The 24,345-nt window shown below is 40.5% G+C and overlaps 1 protein-coding gene across 2 annotated transcripts in view; it reads right to left on the bottom strand.

Annotated features, from left to right (window-relative positions):
- The window catches only part of LOC147630982 (fe(II)/2-oxoglutarate-dependent dioxygenase 4-like), a 29,621-nt gene extending 10,089 nt beyond the window's left edge, over positions 1-19,532 (bottom strand). Inside the window, exons 1-3 of one of the 2 annotated variants that reach the window (XM_086809325.1) lie at positions 19,122-19,531; positions 18,741-18,985; positions 3,442-3,833 (exon numbers count right to left, since the gene is read on the bottom strand). In XM_086809325.1, coding sequence (XP_086665451.1) covers positions 3,830-3,833; positions 18,741-18,985; positions 19,122-19,421 — 549 coding nt within the window. In that variant the 5' untranslated portion in view covers positions 19,422-19,531 and the 3' untranslated portion in view covers positions 3,442-3,829. Of the gene's footprint in view, positions 1-3,441; positions 3,834-18,740; positions 18,986-19,121 lie in introns of those variants that run through there. The other variant, XM_086809324.1, reaches the window with a different exon arrangement.
- Positions 19,533-24,345: the final 4,813 nt, after the last annotated feature.

Raw genomic sequence — 24,345 nt, forward strand, 5'->3', positions numbered from 1 at the left:
GGCACTAAGCATTGGCAGGAAGTTAAATGTATCTTCAATACAAGACTCTCAAGATCTTAAATTGTTCTATGCCAAGGGGGTGATTTAGAGCTGCATGCCTTCAATGATTTTCCGACTAGACATGTGATTACGATACACAATAGTCTACTTTTAGCAACTATTTATTTCTTAGAAATTCATGCATATCTTGGATAATCAAGAAGCAACTAATTGAAGAAACAATGATTCTATAAAGATGAATACAAAGATCAATATTTATTGACAATTAAATGTGTATCGTTGAGAAGATTAATGGAGAAGGATCTTTGTGTCCCTTTAGACACCCCTACTCCTATTCCCTACTCCTGTCCTCAGTGAAAATTAGAGCATAATGATAGTTGTTAAGAATCATGTTACATGAGAGAGAGAGAGGCTCCATGCAAGAGAGATCAAGCTGAGCTATTGCAATACACAAGACAATATGACAAATCTTTTCATTATAGCCTTATCACATGAAGAGTTTGATGCCTTCTGTAAAGATTTGGACCTCTTCCCTTTTAGAGACTAATATGTAAACTTTATAACCCTCACATTTATTTTACATGAGGGTTTGCTAGCATATGGTAGTACTACATTATGAGGACATGTACTTATGCTATGGGTACTTTTGTCTCACTATGTTTTTTCCATGGCCATTCAAGTGACTCATGCACCTTATGGTTAACTAGTATAGTTTAGGGTTGCTTCTTATTTTTAATTTCTCTTTGTACTTGTAGAGAGCTTCATCTCTCTCCTTTGAGCTTTCCATTCTTTCTCACACTTTACACCTCTATGTTCTTATCTTTGAGCATTTGTAGTTTCTCTCTGTACTTGTAGAGAAAGCTTCATCTCTCTTCTTTGAGCTTACTATTCTCTTTCACACTCTAGACCTCTATGTTCTTATCTTTGAGAATTGTGTGTGTGATTCTAGCTCCATTCTATGTGAGCTAACATTTAATGCACTATAATTGATTATATTATCATTTTCAACAATTAGTTCAGATTGAGTTTGCATCAAAGAGGGTTTCACTCTATAATTAAAACAATCTTTACTTTTGCTTGTGTGAATTAATGGAATCAAATATGTGTGTTCTAGTTAGGATTTCTCCTCAAGATATAAAAAATTAATGTTTTTTAGAATTTGAGTCTTTTGGTCTTTTGAACCTTTTTTTAACTAGGCTCACCTCTCAACACATAGACTCATATATGTAGACTAATGTCGCTTCTAGACTGACATCTAGTGGAATCGCACCCTTTTCATATCAAAGCTTATATTTTCAGAGTGGATATACAACTAGAATGCAAAAAAGGTCTAAAACCAAATAAAAAACAACAAAACTAACATATCCAAAGCTCCAAAACCGTATGTTTTTTGAAGTGTGACCACCCAAAACTATATGTTTTTTCAAAGTATGACCTCTTGATCAATATCAGGCATAATATTAGGTAATCCTAATAACTTAGTATGGAAAAAGAAATGGAGCTAGGCCCTTAGCTAGTCTAGTGTTAAATATGTTCAATTAAAGAGCTTACCCAAGTATTATTGGGGGTCTTACCTTCAAGCCATATTCTAAACTATGTGGATTAGAAAAATAAACATGAACATTTTAATCAGATACAAGCAATCATGCAAAGTTTAGTCCCATAGGCTTTGATTCATTGTCTTGAGCCTAGGCCTCTAAGAAGGGAGGTCTTAAACATGTGTTCAAATCATGGAAACACTATGCTCGTAGGCTTTGATCCTAGGACTCTCAAAAAGTATACATGTGTTCAAATCATGGGAACACTATGCCCTAGGCTTTGATTCAAGATAGTGGATCAAAGCATAAGGCTCAAGACAAATCATGGGAACACTATGCCCATAAGCTTTCTTTGATCCATTGCCTTGAGCCTAGGGCTCAAAAGGGAGGTCTGATACATGTGTTCAAATCATAGGAATGCTATGCCCTAAGCTTTGATCCACTACCTTAAGCCCTCGGGGGGTTCACTTAAAAATATGTAAGTATACCACGTGAGTTCAAATGAAGGGGTTTTTTAATTGAAAATTTTAATGTAAATTATAGAAATACATTTATAAGAAGGGTTTTTTTAATCGATTTTGAAATACATTTATAAGAAGGGTTTTTTTAATCGATTTTTAAAAAAAAAGTTAGGTAAAAAAAAGGGTCATTTTATCCATAAAAAAATCATAAGGGGTTTTTTAACACACATGATACATAGGGTTGCTTAGTAGTGCACCCCCCCCGAGCTTGAGCCTATGCTCAAGACAAATCATGGGAACACTATGCCCATAAGCTTTGATCCACTCTCTTGAACCTAGGGCTATCAGAAGAAGGGAGGTCTTGTATATGTGTTCAAATCATGGGAACACTATGTCCATGGGTTCACATACCCTACTAGTGTGTATTTCATGTAGGCTGGTAGTGAGTTAGCTCACCTACACACTAAGAGTTATTATTGTTTATAAATTTGTTGAACACTCATACACTCATCTATCATCAAACTACTATCTAGAATCAAAATGATAGGCAACAACAATATGTAAACATGGCTCCTCTTTCATTGATAAAACAAACTCTAATTCATTGTACTGTGTCATGTCCTCACGTGAGTGTTTCAGTATTTTTTTTTAAAACAAGCATAGAAAGACACTATAGGCTTGCCACAACTTTTGTAGAGTTGTACATTCTTTTTTTTAAAGCAATGAAAGCTCAAAGATGTTGAATACATAAGCACAAAGATGCTTAAGGTATAATGATATGGACAATCTCTAGAGCCGAGAGATTAGACTACAAAAAGAAAAGAAAAAAAAGGCTGTACCCTATTCAATCTCTGGAGTCTAGACTCCCAAAACAAGCCTCTTGCATTCATTGGGTCTGAATCATTATACCAATAGGATAACTTATTTAGTTTTTTTATTGTTCAAATCTATCATTCCCCTTCACTAAGGCCTCCACGTGGGAGCAAGGAAAAAAAACAACGTATATATCAACTGATCTCTTTTTTTCTTTTCTTTTTTTTGAAATATGTACTCTACTATTTACATTATCATCTCTGACTCATGGGTTATAGGTGAGTCATGATCCTCATACAATCTGCTTTAAGCTGATCATTTGTGATGCTGTAACAATCTTCCATCACTTTAATTCTAATAATGTTCCATGGAACAGTTACCTTGCAAAGCTGAACTTTTTCAAAGCACCAAAAGTTTCTAGCATTCCAGATATAGAATAAGAACCACATCCTTATTGACTGCATACAGAACTGCAATGCAACAGTAGGCATAGGGCATAAACCAAAGGTTACTGAAAACTGTGTAATTTTAACAGGCATACACTGTTGAATGTGAGACAAAATCCATTGCCACCATTCTTTGACTGGTTTACAATACCAAAATACATGTTTAATGTTTTCCATTTTCCCACAGAGGGCACATTTCCCATTGCCAATGTTTTTCTTGTGAAGCAACTCCCCAGTAGGCAGGGCACCTGCTAAGAGTCTCCAAACAAACACTTTGTGCTTATGTGAACAGGGTAAGCTCCATATTGATGATAATCTGGCAATCCACCAATCCTGAGATCTATGCATTCTCCACAATTTATTGCATCTTTCTGATATATTCTGTTGTGCCAAGAGAACCTGATAAAACTGTGAGGTTGTGGACTTCCACCAAGAAACTGCCTCCCCTGGAAGCTGCCAGTCTCTGAACCTTTCCCACAAATTGGTATTAGGTGGAATCTGCAGATTGAATGTGTATGTACATAGTTCATTCCAAGCAAGTCTGAAATTGCAGCCTAATCTAAACCTTCTCTTAGCTGTCAAGAATAAAACAAACTTGCCATCAGAATCAATTAGCTGCTTGATGTGCCTGACCCCTTTCTTGTACATTGTCAAAGCTTTCCTACCCAATTTATAACAGGGTGCCTTTTTAAACAAAAAACTCCAAAACACATTTTCATCCCCTACTAGTGAGTTCCCTGTGTATCTAACTCTGCCATCCCAAATCAGAAAGGAGCAGATGTGTTTCCATGAGTCAATAAAAAGTTGTGCAGTTTGACAACCTGTTTTCAAAGGTGCATGTGAAAAGAGTTTCTCCCAATCAGATAAATCCCAAGCCCCATGGAAATACACAACAGAATAGCCAATGATCTGCCACATGCATCTAGCCCATAAAGTATCTCTTGAAAACATGTGTTTAATCATGGTTGCTCTTCTTGCATGAGCATGTGCAGCCAGATTTAGCACTCCCAGTCCCCCTCTCACTTTGGGTTGACAGATCATATCCCATTTGATGAATGCACAGGTTTTCCCCTTGTTCCCCCATAAGAACCTTTTGAATGCAGTTTCAAAAATACTCAAGTGTGAAGGTTTCCAGTTCAACAGAGGGATATAATAGAGCAGATAGGGAAGCAGGATAGATTGCACAATCCTCAATCTAACATGTAGAGGCCATTCATCACAGAACCATGAAGCAATTTTGGTCTGAACTTTGTCTGTCACCCAAGATGTGAGCTGTTTGTTAGTCACATTGACTCCAATAGGATAGCCCAGATGTCTAAAAATGTGACCCTGATGCACTCTCTTACCAGCCCATATCAATGCATTAAAATTTTCTGCAGTAATATCAATTAAGTGAGATTTATGCAGATTCAGGTTCATTCCAGCAGCCAAAGAGAACAGAGATATATATTGCATGCATTTGAAAATGTTCCTATTAGAAGCCTGTAGAAACAAGATGGTATCATCTGCAAATCCCAAGGCTAAGAGTTGCTCTCTGGTAAGTTGAAGCCCTTGAATATTGCCTGCAGCAGCTTGAGTTTCCAAAAAAGTAAAGAGGGGATGTGTGGCCACTGCAAAAAAAAGGGGACTCAAGGGGCATCCTTGTCTGACTGATCTGCTCATATAAACTGGAGGACTTAATCTGCCATTGATGAGAACCCTAGAATATGCTGCAGCCCCTAACAGATATATGCATCTGCTTATTTTCTTCCCAAAGCCCATCTTTTGAAGAACCTGTTCAATGAAATCCCAAGCAACTATATCAAATGCTTTGGCATAATCTATCTGCAGCATAACCATGTTCTGAGCAGTTTTTTGAGCAAGTTCAATCCCCAGTTGCACTGACAGTATATTGTCCAATATGGACCTGCCCCCAATAAACCCAGATTGGTTTTTGTGTACATGTTTCCTCAACTGAGGAGCAATTCTGAGAGCAACAGATTTAGCCAGCACTTTATATGTAAGGTTCCTCCCTCTAAAAATGGGAGAAACACTTAAGATAGTCCGCTAAGTCTTATCTTAGGATAAATTTCCTATTCATCGACACCTTGACCCTGTAGAGATTCAAGGATACGATTCATAGGTATGACCTAGCTCTATCCCGCAGGGGGAGCGTGATTTCCTAAACATCAAATCACCCATAGGGCAATTGATCAAAAATTGGGCAACTACTTAGACTTGATTTCTAGGGACAACGCTTTTTTCCTCATCTTATGCAAGGCACAGCCGCTGACCTAGTCTCTTGAATAGAGTTGCCCAAGAACCTAACTATCTAACGTAGGGCTTCCACTTAATTTGTTGGAAAGCTACCCGACTAATCGGGTCCACCCATCCGTAGGATGGTGCCGTCAGGGCATTCCATCCTCCCACTTTCCACCCTACTCACGCATCAATTTGTTTTCTAATTAATACTACCACACTGTTTGACATAAATAAGCATATTCCTTAATTAGGGCCCTTCTTCACAAGGTTCGTTATAACAGCCTTCTTACACAATACAATCATACCAAAGACAAGATGCAATTATATAAAAAGTTTATACATGAATCCATTTCCATACAAGCCAATCCGGCTCTCTTATTCTTATTCTGCCGATGATCTAGAATTCGGCCTTCCAGCCTCTACATGCTGGGCAAAACCCTACGGGACCATACACCTCATCGTCGGCCGCTGGCGAGGACTCAAGCCGGCCTGTCGCCCTCTCAGGCTCCATCGCTTGATCCTCCCGCCCCTCAGAGGGATGTCTGCGCACTAGGGTGGGCTTATTTACCGCACTAGCCTGGGCCCTCAGAACTAGGCAGCCTCATAATCTCTCGCCTCAATCGGCGATCCTTATTCCTCCAAAGGTATGAGGGATACCCTGGACCATTACCGGGCTTTACTAACGACGCCGCCCGGCTACACAAGCACGGAACGGAGTTAGCGTTAAAGCCAAAAAAAAATCTTGAATTCCAAAGATAACAACTTCAATGCAATTTTCTAAGTATAGCATTCACAATTCATGAAGATAGCAATTTCAACGTAATTTATCGAAAACAACATCACATAATTCATAATTTCATATAATTTTTATGTCGTCATTTTAAGAGGAAAAGACACCATTCATTAATACTAATTTTAAGAAAAAAAATCTCTTCTTTTGAAAATTAACCAATCTAACCTGGCCACCGTTTCCTTGAGCGGCTTGAAAAGGGACTGGAGCCGCGTTGGGCGCATCTCCCTCCATCTCGTTGTTACGTGCGCCTCTTGAGGTAATATTTTGCCGTCTCCGGGATGAGGCCATCGTAGGTGTCGCCTTGCAGAGCTCGCTGCTGCGATCGAAACGCTTCAGTCGGATCTGAATCCCGAGCTCGTTTGCTCACCGTATGAGCAAAAGAAAAATGGCGCACGAACCCTCGCTTGAGTAAAAAATCCCTTACTAAAGTCTACGCAAATGGGGGGGGGGGGAATTGTGAGGGTGTCCTTAAGGGCAAAGGTAAAAACGTGGAGAGGGCTGGGAGGGGTGGCTGCAAGCCTCTCTGTAAGTCTATTCACACGGGGGGGGGGGGGGGGAGAAGAGTTAAGGACACTGGTCCATGGCAAGAGGAGGATGGAGGAAAATTGGCTTATCTGAAAAGAGCCAAATGAGGGGCTGTGAGAGGGGTGGCTGCAAGGGCGGCTGTACTTGCAGCAAGTACGCTACGACGGTACGGACAGCAGCACAACAGGGCATACGCTACACAGAAGTGCGTGCCGACTGAGGAGCACCCCGGGGGTTTATATAGCTGAGGGGTGAGGGTGCGGGCGCTGCGCAAAGCAGGGACGAAAGGACGGTGTACCTTCAAAGGCTTTGGACCAGTGGTCTGCATGGGTCTACGGGAAAGGTACGGTGCTGGCTGTCTGGGAAAGGAGTGGTACGCATGTACCTTATCCGGTCTGGGTGTCCGCCCAAAGGTACGCGTGGACCAAACAGTGGGCGGCCGTCCTTTGGTTCTTGGGCGGCCATTGTACGGGCGCCCTAGTAAGTGTGTACGGACCAAATTTTGGGGCGGGGTACCCAAATTTGGGGCGCCCGCCTCGATTTGCGTGCCGGACCGCCCCGAGGGGCGAAAAATTTTTTTGTCCGGGAGGTTCTCCTGGTCGCAGGGGTTCAGACCGTTCGTCAAACGGACGTGCGGTCGTGCATTTATTAAGGTTTAAAGGTCGCCGTTTTATAACTAAAATGATTGAAATTAGCGTATAGGCTTGATCCGGTGTCCGTTTTGGATGCTGTAAAATCCTATATTAGGGTAAAATCGCGCGCAGATTCCAAATTTGGGCTCAGAATTTGAAGATTCTAATTGGAAATGACTCAAATAATAAAATTATTGATATTTATACTATAAAAACTCATAATTACATGGACATTTCTTTATTAGTGAAGATGGGTACGTTACATCCTTCCCCCCTTAAAGAAATCGAGATGTCCTCATCTCGTCATGAATTGGGGATAATCCTTTAAGAGTGTAGCTTCATCTTCCCAAGTTGCATCTTCTTCAGGGTAATCTTTCCACTGAACTAGATGTTCTACAAGAGTTCTATTTCGGAGTTGCCTTTCCCTAGAATCTATGATGCTATTGGGCTGTAATTCAAGGACTCCTTGAGTAGGGATTACAACTTGTTCATCATCAAGAATATGATCGAGACTGGGGACATATGGCTTTAACAGACTTACATGAAATACATTATGGACTTTGATATGGGCTGGAAGTTGGAGTTTATAGGCACTTTTACCTAGACACTTGATAACTGTATAAGGACCACAATACCTAGGGCTGAGCTTCTTATATTTCCCAAGTGATAGAGAACTTCGTTTGGGGCGCACTCGTAGAAGAACTTTGTCTCCTTCCTTGAAGATCCTTTCAGACCTTTTGTTGTCAGCATAATGCTTTTGTCGATCTTGGGCAGCTTTAATATCCCTTTGGATAGCTTTGGTTTGTTCCTCCATCTCTTCGAGCATTTTCCTGGATGCCTCAACTCTTATGGTCGGATCAGAGAAATTTAGAGGAGACAAGCATTCTTGCCCATAGAGTGCTTTGAATGGTGACATTCCTATGCTTTGATGATAAGACGCATTGTAGGCGAATTCCACCAGAGGAAGGTATTGAATCCACCTTCTGGGTTCCCGTCCACAGTATGCTCTGAGAATGTCTTCAATTACTTGATTGACTCTTTCAGTCTGGCCATCGGTCTCTGGGTGATAAGCTGTGCTAAAGCAAAGTTGGGTCCCCAGAGCTTGAAATAAAGACTGCCAGAATTTTGAGGTGAAGTCAGAATCCCGATCACTTACTATTCTTTTTGGGAGACCATGAAGTTTGAAGACTTCCTTGATGAATATACGAGCAACATCAGAAGCTTTGAAGGTCTTCTTTGCTGGTATAAGGTGAGCTACTTTGGTAAGTAAGTCCACTACTACTAGAATGGAGTCATATCCTCCTTGAACAGTGGGGAGACTTGTGACAAAATCCATACTAATGCACTCCCACTTCATTTGGGGAATATCTAAGGGTTGAAGCTTTCCAGGCATCTTGACTCTTTCAGCCTTGATCCTTTGGCATGAGAGACATTGTTTCAAGTACCGAAGCACATCATTTTTCAAGCCTGCCCAATGAAAGCTCCTTCTTACTGCATTTAATGTTTTTGCATAACCTGGGTGTCCTGCAGCAGGGCTATCATGAGCTTCATGGAGGATTAGTTTCTTTAAAGCAGGATCCTTAGGGATACATAGCTTGTGATTGAAGTAGAGGCTTCCTTCATGAGTGGAGTATCCCTTGATTAGATTCTTCTCTTTCTCTGAATGTCCCCCTTCTTCTACTAACTTTATCATCCTTTGATAATCTGGGTCATGAGATGAGACTTCTTCCACCTTGACCAGTATGGGATTATTTGGCATTGAAATTGCATTCAAGAAAGATTTGCGGCTAAGTGCATCAGCTACCACATTATCTTTCCCAGGGCGGAATTTGATGTCGAAATCATATTCTTGTAGAATTTCAATCCATCTCCTTTGCCGCATGTTGAGGTTAGGCTGGGTGAAGATCCACTTTAGACTTTTGTGGTCAGTTACAAGCTGGAATTTGCCTCCCAAGAGATAATGTCTCCATAATTTGAGGCAATGAACAACTGCTAAGAGTTCCAAATCATGGGTGGCATAGTTTGCTTCATATTGCTTCAGCTTGCGGGAAGTATAAGCGACTGGTCTTCCTTCTTGGCCTAAGACACCACCAAGTGCTAGACTACTAGCATCGGTAACCACTTCAAATTCCTTGGAGAAATCAGGAAGCTTTAAGACTGGGGCAGAAGTAATAATGACTTTCAGCTGATCAAAGCTGTTTTGATGGATTGGCAGCCACACTATTTTGCAATCCTTCTTAAGAAGATCTGTCAAGGGTGCAGCTACCAAGGCATAATCTTTGATAAAAATCCTATACCAACCCGTGATTCCCAAGAATCCACGAACTTCACGAACTGATTTAGGGGGTGGCCATTCTAGAATATCCTTGACCTTGGCGGGGTCTACTGAGATGCCATCCTTGGAGACGATGAATCCAAGATACTCAATTTGTTGAGTAAAGAAGGTACATTTGCTCTTCTTGGCATAGAGTTTGTGTCTGCGCAGCAATTGCAGAACTCTACGCACATGCTCCTCATGCTCTTCCATTGATTTGGAGTAGATTAGGATGTCATCAAAGAAAACAAGCACAAACTCATCCAAGTACGGGCGGAATATATCTTGCATTAGGCGGTTGAAGGTTGCAGGAGCATTGGTTAACCCGAATGACATTACAGTAAACTCATAGTGGCCATAACGGGTATTGAAGGCTGTTTTGGGTATATCTGCTTCCTTGACTTTGATCTGATAGTAACCAGACCTCAAATCTATTTTTGAGAAGACTTTGGCCCCATGAAGCCTATCAAGAAGTTCATCGATGCGAGGGATAGGATACTTATTCTTGACAGTGACTTGATTTAGCCCTCGATAATCTATGCAGAGGCGGAGAGTCCCGTCCTTCTTTTTTTGGAAAAGAACAGGTGCTCCCCAAGGAGAGCTACTGGGGCGTACAAATCCTTGTTCAATGAGTTGGGAAAGTTGCTCCTTAAGTTCAATGGCTTCAGGAAGGGACATTTTATAGGGAGTTTTTGAGACGGGTTGAGCTCCAGGGATCACCTCGATTTCATGGTCGACTTCTCGAGGAGGCGGTAACCCTGTAAGCTCGTCAGGGAAGATGTCAGAGAATTCTTGGAGCCAAGAGGGTTCTGTCTCCATACTAGGTTCAATGACTTTGTTGAGTTTGACTAAGAAAACTTGCTGACCCTTACGTGTTCCCTTGAGAAGATGTTTTGCCTTGACTACTCTAGACTTAGGTTTTCCTGTGATCCCCTGAACAGATATTACTTGGCCATGCTCATTTTCAAAAGTGATACTCCCCTGGTTACAATGAATGCTAGCTTTGTTTGCAATTAACCAATCCATCCCAAGGATTCCATCATAAATTCCTAATGGCAAGACTCTAAAGTGACCGTGAGTTTGCTCATTACCCAGCTCAAAATCAAGGTTTCCTATAGAGTGGCGAGATATTACTTCTTTCCCACTGGCTAACTCTACAATCATTTTTCTAGCTGATTTTTGACTCAAGTTTAATTTTTGCAAGCACCTAGGAGAAAGGAATGAATGGGTACTGCCACAATCAATCAAAAGCTGAAATGGCTTACCGTGATGAGTGGCGGGGGTTTGGATTACACCAAATTGTTTATTCGGACCTTGGTGTTCTACCGCCGCATGGACGGTGGCGCGCTCTTCTTCAGCCTCTTCCAAGGTTGGTTCTTCACTTATAACACAGGCAGTTCTAGCAACTGTTCCTCCGCGGCCTCTGCCACGACCACTGCCTCTTGCACCTTGGTGGGTAGGGGTTCCACGGCCTTGATTTCCTCTGTTACCTTGGGGGAATGATGTTGCCAACTTGGGACAGTTGGCTCTAAAGTGTCCCGGCTCATTGCACTCAAAACACAGAGGGCCTTCTCTAGAAGAAGCAGCATACGAGCGGGGGGCAAAAGAGTTGCCTTGTCGCCCTCTGTTGTAGTAGGGGAAATTCTGTTGAGGTTTCTTGTAGGGTTGATCTCTAAGGTTTGCCTCAGGGTAAGATCTCTTTTGATTCTTCGGTTTGTTAGCCTTCATTTCTTTCACAAGGGGCTTTGCCCGTATTAGAGCATCCTGTAAAGTGGTTGGCCTCATTGCTTCAAGGCGGGAATCTAGGGGTTCATTTAGCCCTTGGCAGAAACGAGCCACTTGCTGGGAAGTAGTCATAGCTGGGGCATACTTCCGAAGGGTAATAAATTTGGAATAATAATCCTCAAGAGTTAAGGTGCACTGTCTAAGGCTAAAAAACTCATTCATCTTTATGGATTCATGGGATGGAGGAAGATATCTTTCCTTCACTGCCTGCTTGATGTCTTCCCACGTTTGAGAATGCTCGGTGACCTCCTTGTCACGGCACCACTGTTTCCACCAGAGTTTAGCATCTCCAGTGAGGCGAAACCGTGCGAGCATAGACTGATTTGCTACTCCAGTACCGGCAGCAGAGAAATAATCGTCCATCGCCTCAATCCAGACTTCAGCATCCTTCTCAACCTTTGAACCTTCTCCTTTAAAGGAGGGAGGTTGCATTTGCTTGAGCAGGAGCTTCTTTTCCTGGGTATCGGTATAAAGCGCATTGGGAAGAGGAGGGTGGTCATCATGGCCATCATCGTAAAAACAATTTTTAAGATTACAAGATTCATATTTGCACAACGCTTAATTTTTGGAGAGTAAAACATTGAAATTATTTTATTTCCAAATATTTACAAGGACAAGTTTTATTACAAAGATCTGAGACTAATATAATTAGTCTTATTTGACATCAAGGGAAATTCCTAGGCTTCACTGTGACATAAGGGTAGAGCGGTCCACATATGTGAAATATGGGGGTTCCGCTGTAGTTTCTAAGACTCTAAAAACTGATGGTAAGGGTGGTAAACTCTGGATTGGGGTGGGTCCTAACACTGCTACTCTATCAGCAGGTAAGACCTGCATCACTTTGTCATACACCCAACGATCCTGAGGTATGCGAACCCCATCTATAGTCACCGAGGTGTCATCCCTGGGGGTACCGACGAACCAAAATAAGCGGACCATCTTCAGCTTCTCAATCCAACGAATCCGCTTAAGGTCGGTGGTGAGGTTCCCAGTCTGATCTGCTCGGATGAAGAAGTATCTCGGCCCACGACTCCAGAAATCTCTGCCCCATCCTCTCTGAATACGAGAGAAATGAGGGAGGGATATCTTCTTTAATATCTGCATCATGGTGTCGCGAAACTCGAAATTCGAGGAGTGACTAGCAGTCTCGAAGATGCATTGGAAAACTAGAAATTTGGAGTAGGCATCTTCCTCTTTCTACAAGCATTCAAACATCATTTCAATCTTATTTGTTTTAGTAGGATGTCTTTACTAATTAGCATTATGTTAGGTAAAACGTTTATTACAAAACAATCCTTAAACTGCAATTCCTAGGAGTCAAACTTGCTCTGATACCAATTGTAAGGTTCCTCCCTCTAAAAATGGGAGAAACACTTAAGATAGTCCGCTAAGTCTTATCTTAGGATAAATTTCCTATTCATCGACACCTTGACCCTGTAGAGATTCAAGGATACGATTCATAGGTATGACCTAGCTCTATCCCGCAGGGGGAGCGTGATTTCCTAAACATCAAATCACCCATAGGGCAATTGATCAAAAATTGGGCAACTACTTAGACTTGATTTCTAGGGACAACGCTTTTTTCCTCATCTTATGCAAGGCACAGCCGCTGACCTAGTCTCTTGAATAGAGTTGCCCAAGAACCTAACTATCTAACGTAGGGCTTCCACTTAATTTGTTGGAAAGCTACCCGACTAATCGGGTCCACCCATCCGTAGGATGGTGCCGTCAGGGCATTCCATCCTCCCACTTTCCACCCTACTCACGCATCAATTTGTTTTCTAATTAATACTACCACACTGTTTGACATAAATAAGCATATTCCTTAATTAGGGCCCTTCTTCACAAGGTTCGTTATAACAGCCTTCTTACACAATACAATCATACCAAAGACAAGATGCAATTATATAAAAAGTTTATACATGAATCCATTTCCATACAAGCCAATCCGGCTCTCTTATTCTTATTCTGTCGATGATCTAGAATTCGGCCTTCCAGCCTCTACATGCTGGGCAAAACCCTACGGGACCATACACCTCATCGTCGGCCGCTGGCGAGGACTCAAGCCGGCCTGTCGCCCTCTCAGGCTCCATCGCTTGATCCTCCCGCCCCTCAGAGGGATGTCTGCGCACTAGGGTGGGCTTATTTACCGCACTAGCCTGGGCCCTCAGAACTAGGCAGCCTCATAATCTCTCGCCTCAATCGGCGATCCTTATTCCTCCAAAGGTATGAGGGATACCCTGGACCATTACCGGGCTTTACTAACGACGCCGCCCGGCTACACAAGCACGGAACGGAGTTAGCGTTAAAGCCAAAAAAAAATCTTGAATTCCAAAGATAACAACTTCAATGCAATTTTCTAAGTATAGCATTCACAATTCATGAAGATAGCAATTTCAACGTAATTTATCGAAAACAACATCACATAATTCATAATTTCATATAATTTTTATGTCGTCATTTTAAGAGGAAAAGACACCATTCATTAATACTAATTTTAAGAAAAAAAATCTCTTCTTTTGAAAATTAACCAATCTAACCTGGCCACCGTTTCCTTGAGCGGCTTGAAAAGGGACTGGAGCCGCGTTGGGCGCATCTCCCTCCATCTCGTTGTTACGTGCGCCTCTTGAGGTAATATTTTGCCGTCTCCGGGATGAGGCCATCGTAGGTGTCGCCTTGCAGAGCTCGCTGCTGCGATCGAAACGCTTCAGTCGGATCTGAATTCCGAGCTCGTTTGCTCACCGTATGAGCAAAAGAAAAATGGCGCACGAACCCTCGCTTGAGTAAAAAATCCCTTACTAAAGTCTACGCAAATGGGGGGGGGGGGGGGGGAATTGTGAGGGTGTCCTTAAGGGCAAAGGTAAAAACGTGGAGAGGGCTGGGAGGGGTGGCTGCAAGCCTCTCTGTAAGTCTATTCACACGGGGGGGGGGGGGGGGGGGGGGGAGAAGAGTTAAGGACACTGGTCCATGGCAAGAGGAGGATGGAGGAAAATTGGCTTATCTGAAAAGAGCCAAATGAGGGGCTGTGAGAGGGGTGGCTGCAAGGGCGGCTGTACTTGCAGCAAGTACGCTACGACGGTACGGACAGCAGCACAACAGGGCATACGCTACACAGAAGTGCGTGCCGACTGAGGAGCACCCCGGGGGTTTATATAGCTGAGGGGTGAGGGTGCGGGCGCTGCGCAAAGCAGGGACGAAAGGACGGTGTACCTTCAAAGGCTCTGGACCAGTGGTCTGCATGGGTCTACGGGAAAGGTACGGTGCTGGCTGTCTAGGAAAGGAGTGGTACGCATGTACCTTATCCGGTCTGGGTGTCCGCCCAAAGGTACGCGTGGACCAAACAGTGGGCGGCCGTCCTTTGGTTCTTGGGCGGCCATTGTACGGGCGCCCTAGTAAGTGTGTACGGACCAAATTTTGGGGCGGGGTACCCAAATTTGGGGCGCCCGCCTCGATTTGCGTGCCGGACCGCCCCGGGGGGCGAAAAATTTTTTTGTCCGGGAGGTTCTCCTGGTCGCAGGGGTTCAGACCGTTCGTCAAACGGACGTGCGGTCGTGCATTTATTAAGGTTTAAAGGTCGCCGTTTTATAACTAAAATGATTGAAATTAGCGTATAGGCTTGATCCGGTGTCCGTTTTGGATGCTGTAAAATCCTATATTAGGGTAAAATCGCGCGCAGATTCTAAATTTGGGCTCAAAATTTGAAGATTCTAATTGGAAATGACTCAAATAATAAAATTATTGATATTTATACTATAAAAACTCATAATTACATGGACATTTCTTTATTAGTGAAGATGGGTACGTTACATTATATAAGAGTCCCATCATAGTTATGGGCCTCCAATGATGAAGTTGATTACAGAAGGTTTGCTTAGGCAGCAATTTGATTACCCCCTGCTTAAGATCTGGGTGCATATACTGTTGTGCCCAAATATCATTGATAAGAGAAACCACAGTTGGACCAAGTTCTTGCCAAAAACAGATCAGAAATTCTTTAGAGAGACCACAGTATCCAGGAGTCTTGTCTACTCCCATTTTACTGAGAGCATAGAATACTTCATTAGCAGAAAAGGGGATCTCCATTCTCTGGGCATCACTTCCAGAAATGGAGGTGTCCACTGTTGCTAACAAAATATCAATAGCAGCTTGTCTTTCTGCACATGTATCAGCAGGGGGGTTTAGGATTTTTTCAAAGTATGACACTGTTTCTTGCATAATGTACTGGCTATCTGTGCTCTCAGAACCATCCTCAGAGATGAGCATGTTGAACCCTTCCCTTCTATGTTTTGCTTGGAGTTTTTTGTAGAATGCCTTGCTAGTGTCATTGCAATCTGCAAGTTCTCTGATTCTGCATTTGTGTCTGGATTTAGAGACTTCCCTCTGAGCAATCTCAAGCAATGATCCTCTTATGTTTTCAATTTCCCTGCATACCTGAACAGTAACATGCCCTGTATGTACCAAGGATAGCAGAGGAACCAGTTTATTTTGTAGATTAACAAGTCTGACTCTTTGTTGCTGAGCATGCTACTTGCCTACCTTTCTGATACACTGTTGCATACCCTTACAGATAGAGACCCATGCTTCCAGATGTGATAGGTTCATTTCAAGCACTGCTTTAATCAGTTTTTTAACATCATTTTGAAAGGAGACAATATTTAATAAAGAGTTATTAACCATCAACCCTCTGTGATCACCAACTTGCTTAGTGAGTGCATCAGCATCAGAAAATTTCAATATGAGAGGAAAGTGATCAGACATAGCCATTTGAATTTGCACTTGCATCTTGCATTTGGCAGGGAGCCAAGAGTCCCTAATGAAATAGATTCTATCAAGCCTCGACCAAGACATGAGATGAGATTTAGAGTGAAAAGTATAGCCAGGGGAATTCTGGCCTGAGCTCCATGCATCTACAAGATGGTGTTCATTTGCAACCTGTAGCCAACTACTGCTTTCTTGAGAGGATATGATAGATTGCATAGAAGTAGTATCTTGACTGTTGAGCACCATGTTAAAATCTCCCCCCCATATACCTTGCTGCACAGGCACTGATTCAAGCCATGACCAGAGATCTGCCCTCTCTTGCCAATTGTTACTTGCATAAATATTTAGAATGTCTAATCTGCCCCATGGGCTATCTACTAAGAAGACAGAAGCTCTGCCAGATCTGTGATCTGTGACCCATTGTGGGTTTAGAGAATTTTTAATGAGAGTTAGTACTCCAGAGTACTCTCCCATTTTACCTCCATAGAAACAAGAATAGCCTTTAAAGTGGAAAGTGGCTCCACCTCTAGAATGCATTTTATGCTCTTGGACAAACACAATGTCACTATCAGTTTGTAGAACCCATTTATTGAATATGCCTAGTCTAGTTGGGTCATTTAGACCTTTAACATTATATGAGGCAATCTTCATTACTGAGAATCAAGCACCACCTGAGTGGAATTCAATCCCTGAGAACTTTTCTCAGAATCTGTCATGTTAATTTCCAGATTATCTATATTTTTAGGATCCTGTATTTGCTTTTTAGCTGTATTACAAGCTTCCTCAAGTGCAGCCAAAGTTTCAGGTGATGGCATCTCTTTAAGTAGATCAAAAACATTAGGACTAATATACCCAGATGATTGTTGCTTGGCTCTGAATGATTTCCTAGAAGCTACCAGCTGAAACCCTTCAGCATCAATGGCTCTTTTCCCTCTATCTCCACCTCTGATCCCAGGGAGAGGCCTGGATGATGAAGGTGCTGCATTGGTGTTTGCCTGGTTTCCTGCATTCCCTATTCCTTGTGTAGGTTTAAACAAGGGTCTTTGCACATTTCTGTTAGCAGCATTGTTAACACCTGGAGGTTGAGCATATGAAGGAGATACAGCATCTCCTCCAACAGGAATTGCAGACTGCCCTGTAGGTGTAGATGCTATCTTGTCACCCCATGGGTGAGCTGAGGAAGATTTCCCAAATATCTGCTCTTTGGGAACTAAAATTTTGCTACCAGGGTAGGATGGGATAAGGTTAGTTTGAGGTGATATGGTGGGACAATTTCTTGAGAAGTGCCCCACTTTATTGCAGTGGAAACAAGCCCCAATGAGATTTCCCCATTTGAGGTACAGCACAATACTTCCAATGAGAGGAATGTCCAACTCAATTGTAGCAGGAAAGGGCTTATCAGTATTCCATAACAAACAGGCTTTGTTCCTATTGGGGGAGTTTATGGTGGGAGAGTAAAGCACTTGACCTAAGGAGCCAGTTATCTCCTTAATACATGGCCACAGGTAAGAAGGCAAGTCAATGAATTCTACCCAAACAGGACTCTGTGACAACAATGCTTCTTTAATTTGTTTTATGGGTTGCCAGTCAAGAACATGGACAACTTCTCCAAATAAAATGACAGTAGGTTGAGATAGGAAAGCATCCCTGTTCTCATTCTTAGCAAAAAGCACTTCATAAAGACCTTGCCCAGCATAGAAAATTTTATCTATGACAGGCATTCCAAATCCATTATCAATGGCTAATGCAATATCTTTTATTGGGGGTAATCTACTAGAGAATAGCATAACAACAGCCCGGGCTTTAAACACAGAGATTTGCTGCCATACAACATTAGTGTCCAAAACTACTTTATGTTCTCCTTTAATAGATTCATCAGGCGAAACAGAATTATGCAGTATGTCAGCCAAGACGGAGGTATTCAAAGCGGGAGACGAGTCAGATGTATTATTCAGAAGGCTTTGAGCCTCTTCCCTAGGATTGACCCTAAAAGCTGAGGGCAATGAGCCAGCAGAAGCCATAGCAATCAAGAGCTAGTGATTCTGAGTCCACTGACCTGAGATGTGTGCTGAGAAGATTTGGTAATGAAACAGAGAGGAGGCGTGGCAATCCCCGGCGACGAGCAGATCTTCATCGCGGCGACGAGCAAATCTTCATCTCTCTCTCTCTCTCTCTCTCTCTCTCTCTCTCTCTCTCTCTCGGACTTTCTCTTTCTCAACTGAGAGAGAGAGAGAGAGAGAGAGAGAGAGAGAGAGAGAGTCAACTGATCTCTCTCTCTCTCTCTCTCTCTCTCTATATATATATATATATATATTGTCTTCTTCTGGCTAAAGATTTGAAAGATGATGCATCACATAAATTGCAGGATATGGGTTAGTTTTTGAATTTCAAAGATCTGAACTCTCGCCTGCATATCATGACCCTTTCTTACCTCACAACATGAGGAGCATACTTGAAACCATCGAATCTGAAGCCTGGACCCCGCCTTAAAACAAGATTATCCCTCCATTCGTGCACAGTCTCTTTACTGGGATTGAAGCTGGTACAGTACCCCACGGGATTGCTGAAGTCGGTGGTGAGCCACCGCATCCTCTCCTGTGCTGGCTGATCGAAAAACTCTCGGGCTGCTCTCCACATCCTCTCACGAACCTCTGGCAAAACGCCGTGATCGACCACCTGCAGAAACATCACGCGATAAAATGCTTTAGAGAGAGAAGAAATTTCGCTCTTTCTCTCTCTCTCTCTCTCTCTCACACACACACACACAAAATGTCATGCTAGGCTGCAGGCTGCAGACTGCAGGCCCTTATACCTGGAAGAAGCCCCACTCCTCGCATGCACGGCCGATCTCTTCCACCGTTTTCTTCCTGTCGAGGCCTAGCAAGCCGACAAGACTGATGACGGGAAATTTTAAGTTGCAATCAAGGAGCTGTGCGGCTTGTTGTTGGGCTGGGTCGAGGCACGGCCTGTCGGCGGGTGAGCGGACGTATTTTGCAGGGATAGGCTTGTGGTGGGCAATGACACCTGAGTCCACCAGCTCTTTAACTCCTTGCACTCCATCCAACTCGTCATGATCATCACCTGATGAGGCTGGTCGACCTAGGGTTACCATGGTGTTGATCGAAGGAAGTGTGCGCACCTTTGTGTGTGTGTGTGTGTGAGAGAGAGAGAGAGGGGGAGAGATGGACTGAAGCTTGATCCTCTACCGTATAATACCACGCTTGTCCTACTTTACCAAGCTTAAAGTAAAGCTTATCAAAATTATCTATAGGTTGTGTCTTTTCGATGTTGGTTAGCGACCCACGTGACGACTGTTTATGTGATGGTATACTTTTGTGTCAGTTCTCTCTCCTATCCCTATCTAGCGTAGATTTGTGTCTTTATCGATGTTGGCTACCCCAAGTTCCAACCACACTACTCACACTCTCTCTCTATATATATATATAGAGAGAGAGAGAGAGAGTATATATATATAGAGAGAGAGAGAGAGTGTGAGTGTGTTTTGGAGATTATCCTTTTAACTTTTTGGTCCATTTGCAAGATAATGGGGTAAAGTGGGTTTCTTAATGGGTGGGGTAAGGTGAGTTTCTTTGTTCAATCAACCCTCATATTGTCAACATCTTGATGGGTTTTTTTTCAACTTTGAATAATAAATTGTGTGTGTATTTATTTAAGGCTATTTTGTTTGCTTCTTGAGTGTGGGGGTGTAGAGAAAATTTGGGTAGCTTTTGAATCCACATGCATTGCTTTTAATCGATCACTAGGTAATTGAAAATGCACGTGTACTTGTTGAAGGGGTGACATAGAAAATATTTCCAAGGGTGGCTCTAGGAACCACATGCATTGCGCATGAAATCAAGTGGATAGTTGGAAGCCCTCTCTATTGCAAGAGCTGGCTTGAATCATATTCAATAATGCAAATCATATTCAATAATGTGAATCATATTCTTACATATTATATTTGGAATATGTAGTATTCTATTTAGCTTATTTTAGATAAAAATATTTATTTAAATTTACAATAACAGGAAACTTTTTTGTTTTAATTGTTAAATGTATTCTAGTGTTAACAAGTAAAAGTTATGTAATTACTATAATTATAAATTCAAGTACTTATTAAGTTTTATGCTGATAAAGTTATATATACTTTTGGATGGTAATTATAGTGAAACTATGTACATTTCTGGATGGTAGTTTGTATTTATTCTAATATTATCACAAATTATTCTATATAGCATTTGAAATAGTGCATAATATTTTATGGTATTGAGTCTTTATGATTATAGATTTATTTAGAATTATATTATTATCATTGACTCTAGTAAAAAGATAATATATTTACTTATCTTGATCTTGATTTCAAGTATATAATATAATTAGGATGTAATTCAAATTACTTTTAATCAAGATATTTTTAATTTCTTATATTTTTCTATATCTATGAGTGAGTTGTCTATATTCTTAACATGAGATGTGAAAGCAAATTCAAGGCCATATGCTTGCAAGGGCCAAGCTCAAGTTCTTAACCTCCCTAAGTGAAGCTTGCTAGTGTTCTTTCTTGTTTTACTATTTTCTCGACATTGATTATGTTGAACTAGGTAAAGGTCTCCTAGTATCGTTTCTTGCAATATTGTGCTGAGCTAGAAGAGATTCTTAATAGTATCGTTTCTTTTAGAATTCCCATGGGAGTAAACACAATATCTCCAACGAACGATGTCATCATGGTAGATGTTAAAAGTGGTAGTTAGTCTTTATTATTAACTAAAGACTAAGTAACTTAAGTACTATATTACAATAAATATAATAATAATTGTTATGTTAGTATCCATTGTTTGAATTTGAGTTTTTCTTACCCTTAATTTTTTTAAAGCAAACGAGAAGCTAGAGCCATGATTATTTCAACAAGCTTTTCTCTCTCCCAACACTATTTGCGGGCAAAATAGGTAACTAACGAGGGTTACTTGAAAAGATTCCCTCCCAAAATGCATAAAAGCTCAAAAATAGCTTAAAAACACACTTTTTTGACAGCACATCTAGAATTCCATGTGTACATTAAAAATTTAGATGAACTTTGACACTTTTTTCAAGAGAGAATATGTGGTAACCCCCATAGATTTGTAAATAGATAATGTTTGACATAAAAACAACTTGACTTTTAAATGGGATAGAAGAAGTCCACACAACTTAAAGAAATACCAAATTTGTTTTAATTAAAAGTTATTTTATAAATTTCATGAATGAAAGAAACTTTTTTTAATTAACTTTCTTGGAACAAAATTCACCACTATACACAAATATACACATTATTTGACAAGTGAAAAAAAAAGATTAGAATAGATAACATCATAAGCTCTATAATTTACGAAAAACCCTACAATCATGCTTGAATCTATTTCCAAACCCGAATAGCAAAGCCAATACAAATAATATGAAATGAAAATTCTTTCTACAAAGATGAGGTAAAACTTCTTGAATGTTTCCAAAGCAAAAAAACTAAAGTATGTAAAATAGTAGAGTCATGATAAACTAAATTATGTAAAGTAGTAGACTCAAAAATCTAAACATCTAGTGCTTGATCTGGATCTTCCTCTTCTTCTTTATTGGATTAGTCATTATTTTCTTCTCCTTGGGGACTAGGAAGCATCAAAGTAAGATTCGCATTTTCTAGTAGAGATGCTACTTCCCTAGTCTCATCAGAGAGGGGAGGCATAGGTTTTTTTGATGCTAACTGGAACTTCTCATTAGCATCAATGGAGACCGCTCCCACCTCTTGATCTTCATTTGGTAGTTCCATATAGCACCCTTTATACACATAGGAATAAAGGCTACTTGGTTCTCACCCTTTTCAATTGCAATGCAGTTTCTCTTTCTCTTAACTTGTTATGGGAATATATATTTAAGCCTTCTCAGATAATTCAGGGACGCTCGGATTATCTTCAAGCATCAAGCCAAATCATGTTAATATTATGGGTGATGCCATTAAAAATATTATTCTATTCTCTTAGATAATTCGAGGATGCTTGGATTATCTTTGCGTCAAGCCAAATTATGTTAATATCATGGGTGATGCCATTATAAATATTAATACGTTTGGTGGATATAGACGTATGTTTGAGACCTCCAATGCTTGTTTCAATTGGTTTGTATGAAAGGGTGATTTTGGGGTTTCTTATGCCTAGCAAAGATGTGTGTGGTTTGTATACATATGGAATATTTGTTTACCAATTTATTGTTGGTTCTTTTATAGGTGAAGAGGATTCTGAATATTGAGAGAAATTGCACATATTTATTACTTGGCACACCATTTTTATAAACAAGCTTTGTATATACATGTGCTAGTTTGTGCAAATTTTGATTTATTTGGAAAGCCTTAGTTTATCAAGAATAGACTTGAACTTTAATATTTTGTAAGGCGTCATATGCTTTAAACCCTAGCCTCAATTTATGGGCACTCTATTTTGAGCATAAGAGAGTATCGTTCAAGAAGAGCACCTTTTTGTATTTTTGGAGGCGATGGCCTAATTTGGAATAAAGTATCTCGCAAATGCTCACGTATGGGAAGAGGGCACACACATGAGGGGGGATGATTGCACCCAATCTTGGAGTCATTCTTTGTGAGCTAAGTATTATTTGTTTTTCACTCAAATATTGAATATGTTGAACATGTGGTATTTGATGAATTATTTGGTTTAATCAAATTCTTGCAAGGTTCTTTTTATTCTATTTTCCTATAAGTTTAGATCTATGAAAATGGTATCAGAGAAAGGATCTAGGAAGATGGAGGCAAGAATTGAAGGCTTGAAAGCTTGATTCAAAGGTTTTTGAAGAGTTGCACTCTATTATCCACGGTGAAAGACCAAAAGGATAAACAGGGTGGCAAACCACTCTGCAAAAAAATGTGAAACCATCTTCTTCTTCAAAAGTGGTTTTCCCTAATTCAAAACCTCTCAATGATCCAATCGCATGGATTGAATGAGGTTCTCAAGGAGGTTTGAATCCCTTAATCACATTGCTAAACCACTTCAAGATGAAGAAATCCATTATGGAGGGCCCTTATTTATCTTCAAATCAATTGGGTGGATGGGAAAATACAAAGAAGAAGCACTAATCATAGGCTTCTTCTTTTTTTGAAATTAAAGCTCATTAATTAAGCTTCTCCTTCTTTTCTCTTCAATTCGGGCAGCGTAGAATTCTCCTCCCCTTCTAAAAAATTATAAGGTTTTAGAAATTCAATTAATTATTAAGTTTTATGCTGATAAAGTTATATATACTTTTGGATGGTAATTATACTAAATTTATGAACATTTTTGGATGGTAATTTGTATTTATTCCAATATTATCAAAAAAAATTAATATAGCATTTGAAATAGTGCATAATGTTTTATGGTATTTAGTCTTTATGATTATAGATTGATTTGGAATTATATTATTATCATTGACTAGAAAAATGATAATAATTACTTATCTTGATCCTAATTTCAAGTATTTAATGTAATTAGGATATAGTTTAAATTACTGTCAAGTATTTAATGTAATTAGGATATAGTTTAAATTACTTTTAATTAAGATGTTTTTAATTTCTTAAAAAAATTATCTAGGAGTGAGTTGTCTCTATTCTTAACGTGAGATGTGAAAGTGAATCCAAGGCCATATGCTCGCAAGGGCCAAGCTCAAATTCTAAACATCCTCACGTAAAGCTTGCTAGTGTTATTTCTTGTTTTACTATTTTCTAGTCATTGATTATGTTGAACTACGTAAAGGTTTCCTAGTATCATTTCTTGCAATATTGTGTTAAGCTAGAAGAGGTTATTAATAGTATCGATTCTTTTTAAATTCCCATGGCAAGGAAAATCTCTCCAATGAACAATGTCAACATGGTAGACGTTAAAAGCGGTTGTTAGTCTTTACTATTGACTAAAGACTAAGTAACTTAAGTACTATATTACAATAAAAATAATAGACATTAAAAGTGGTCGTCGTTAGTCTTTACTATTAAGTAACTTAAGTACTATATTACAATTAAAATAATAATAATT

The sequence above is a fragment of the Cibotium barometz genome, chromosome 15 (assembly GCF_041138505.1).
Source record: "Cibotium barometz isolate CiBa-2024 chromosome 15, ASM4113850v1, whole genome shotgun sequence".
NCBI lineage: Eukaryota > Viridiplantae > Streptophyta > Polypodiopsida > Cyatheales > Cibotiaceae > Cibotium > Cibotium barometz.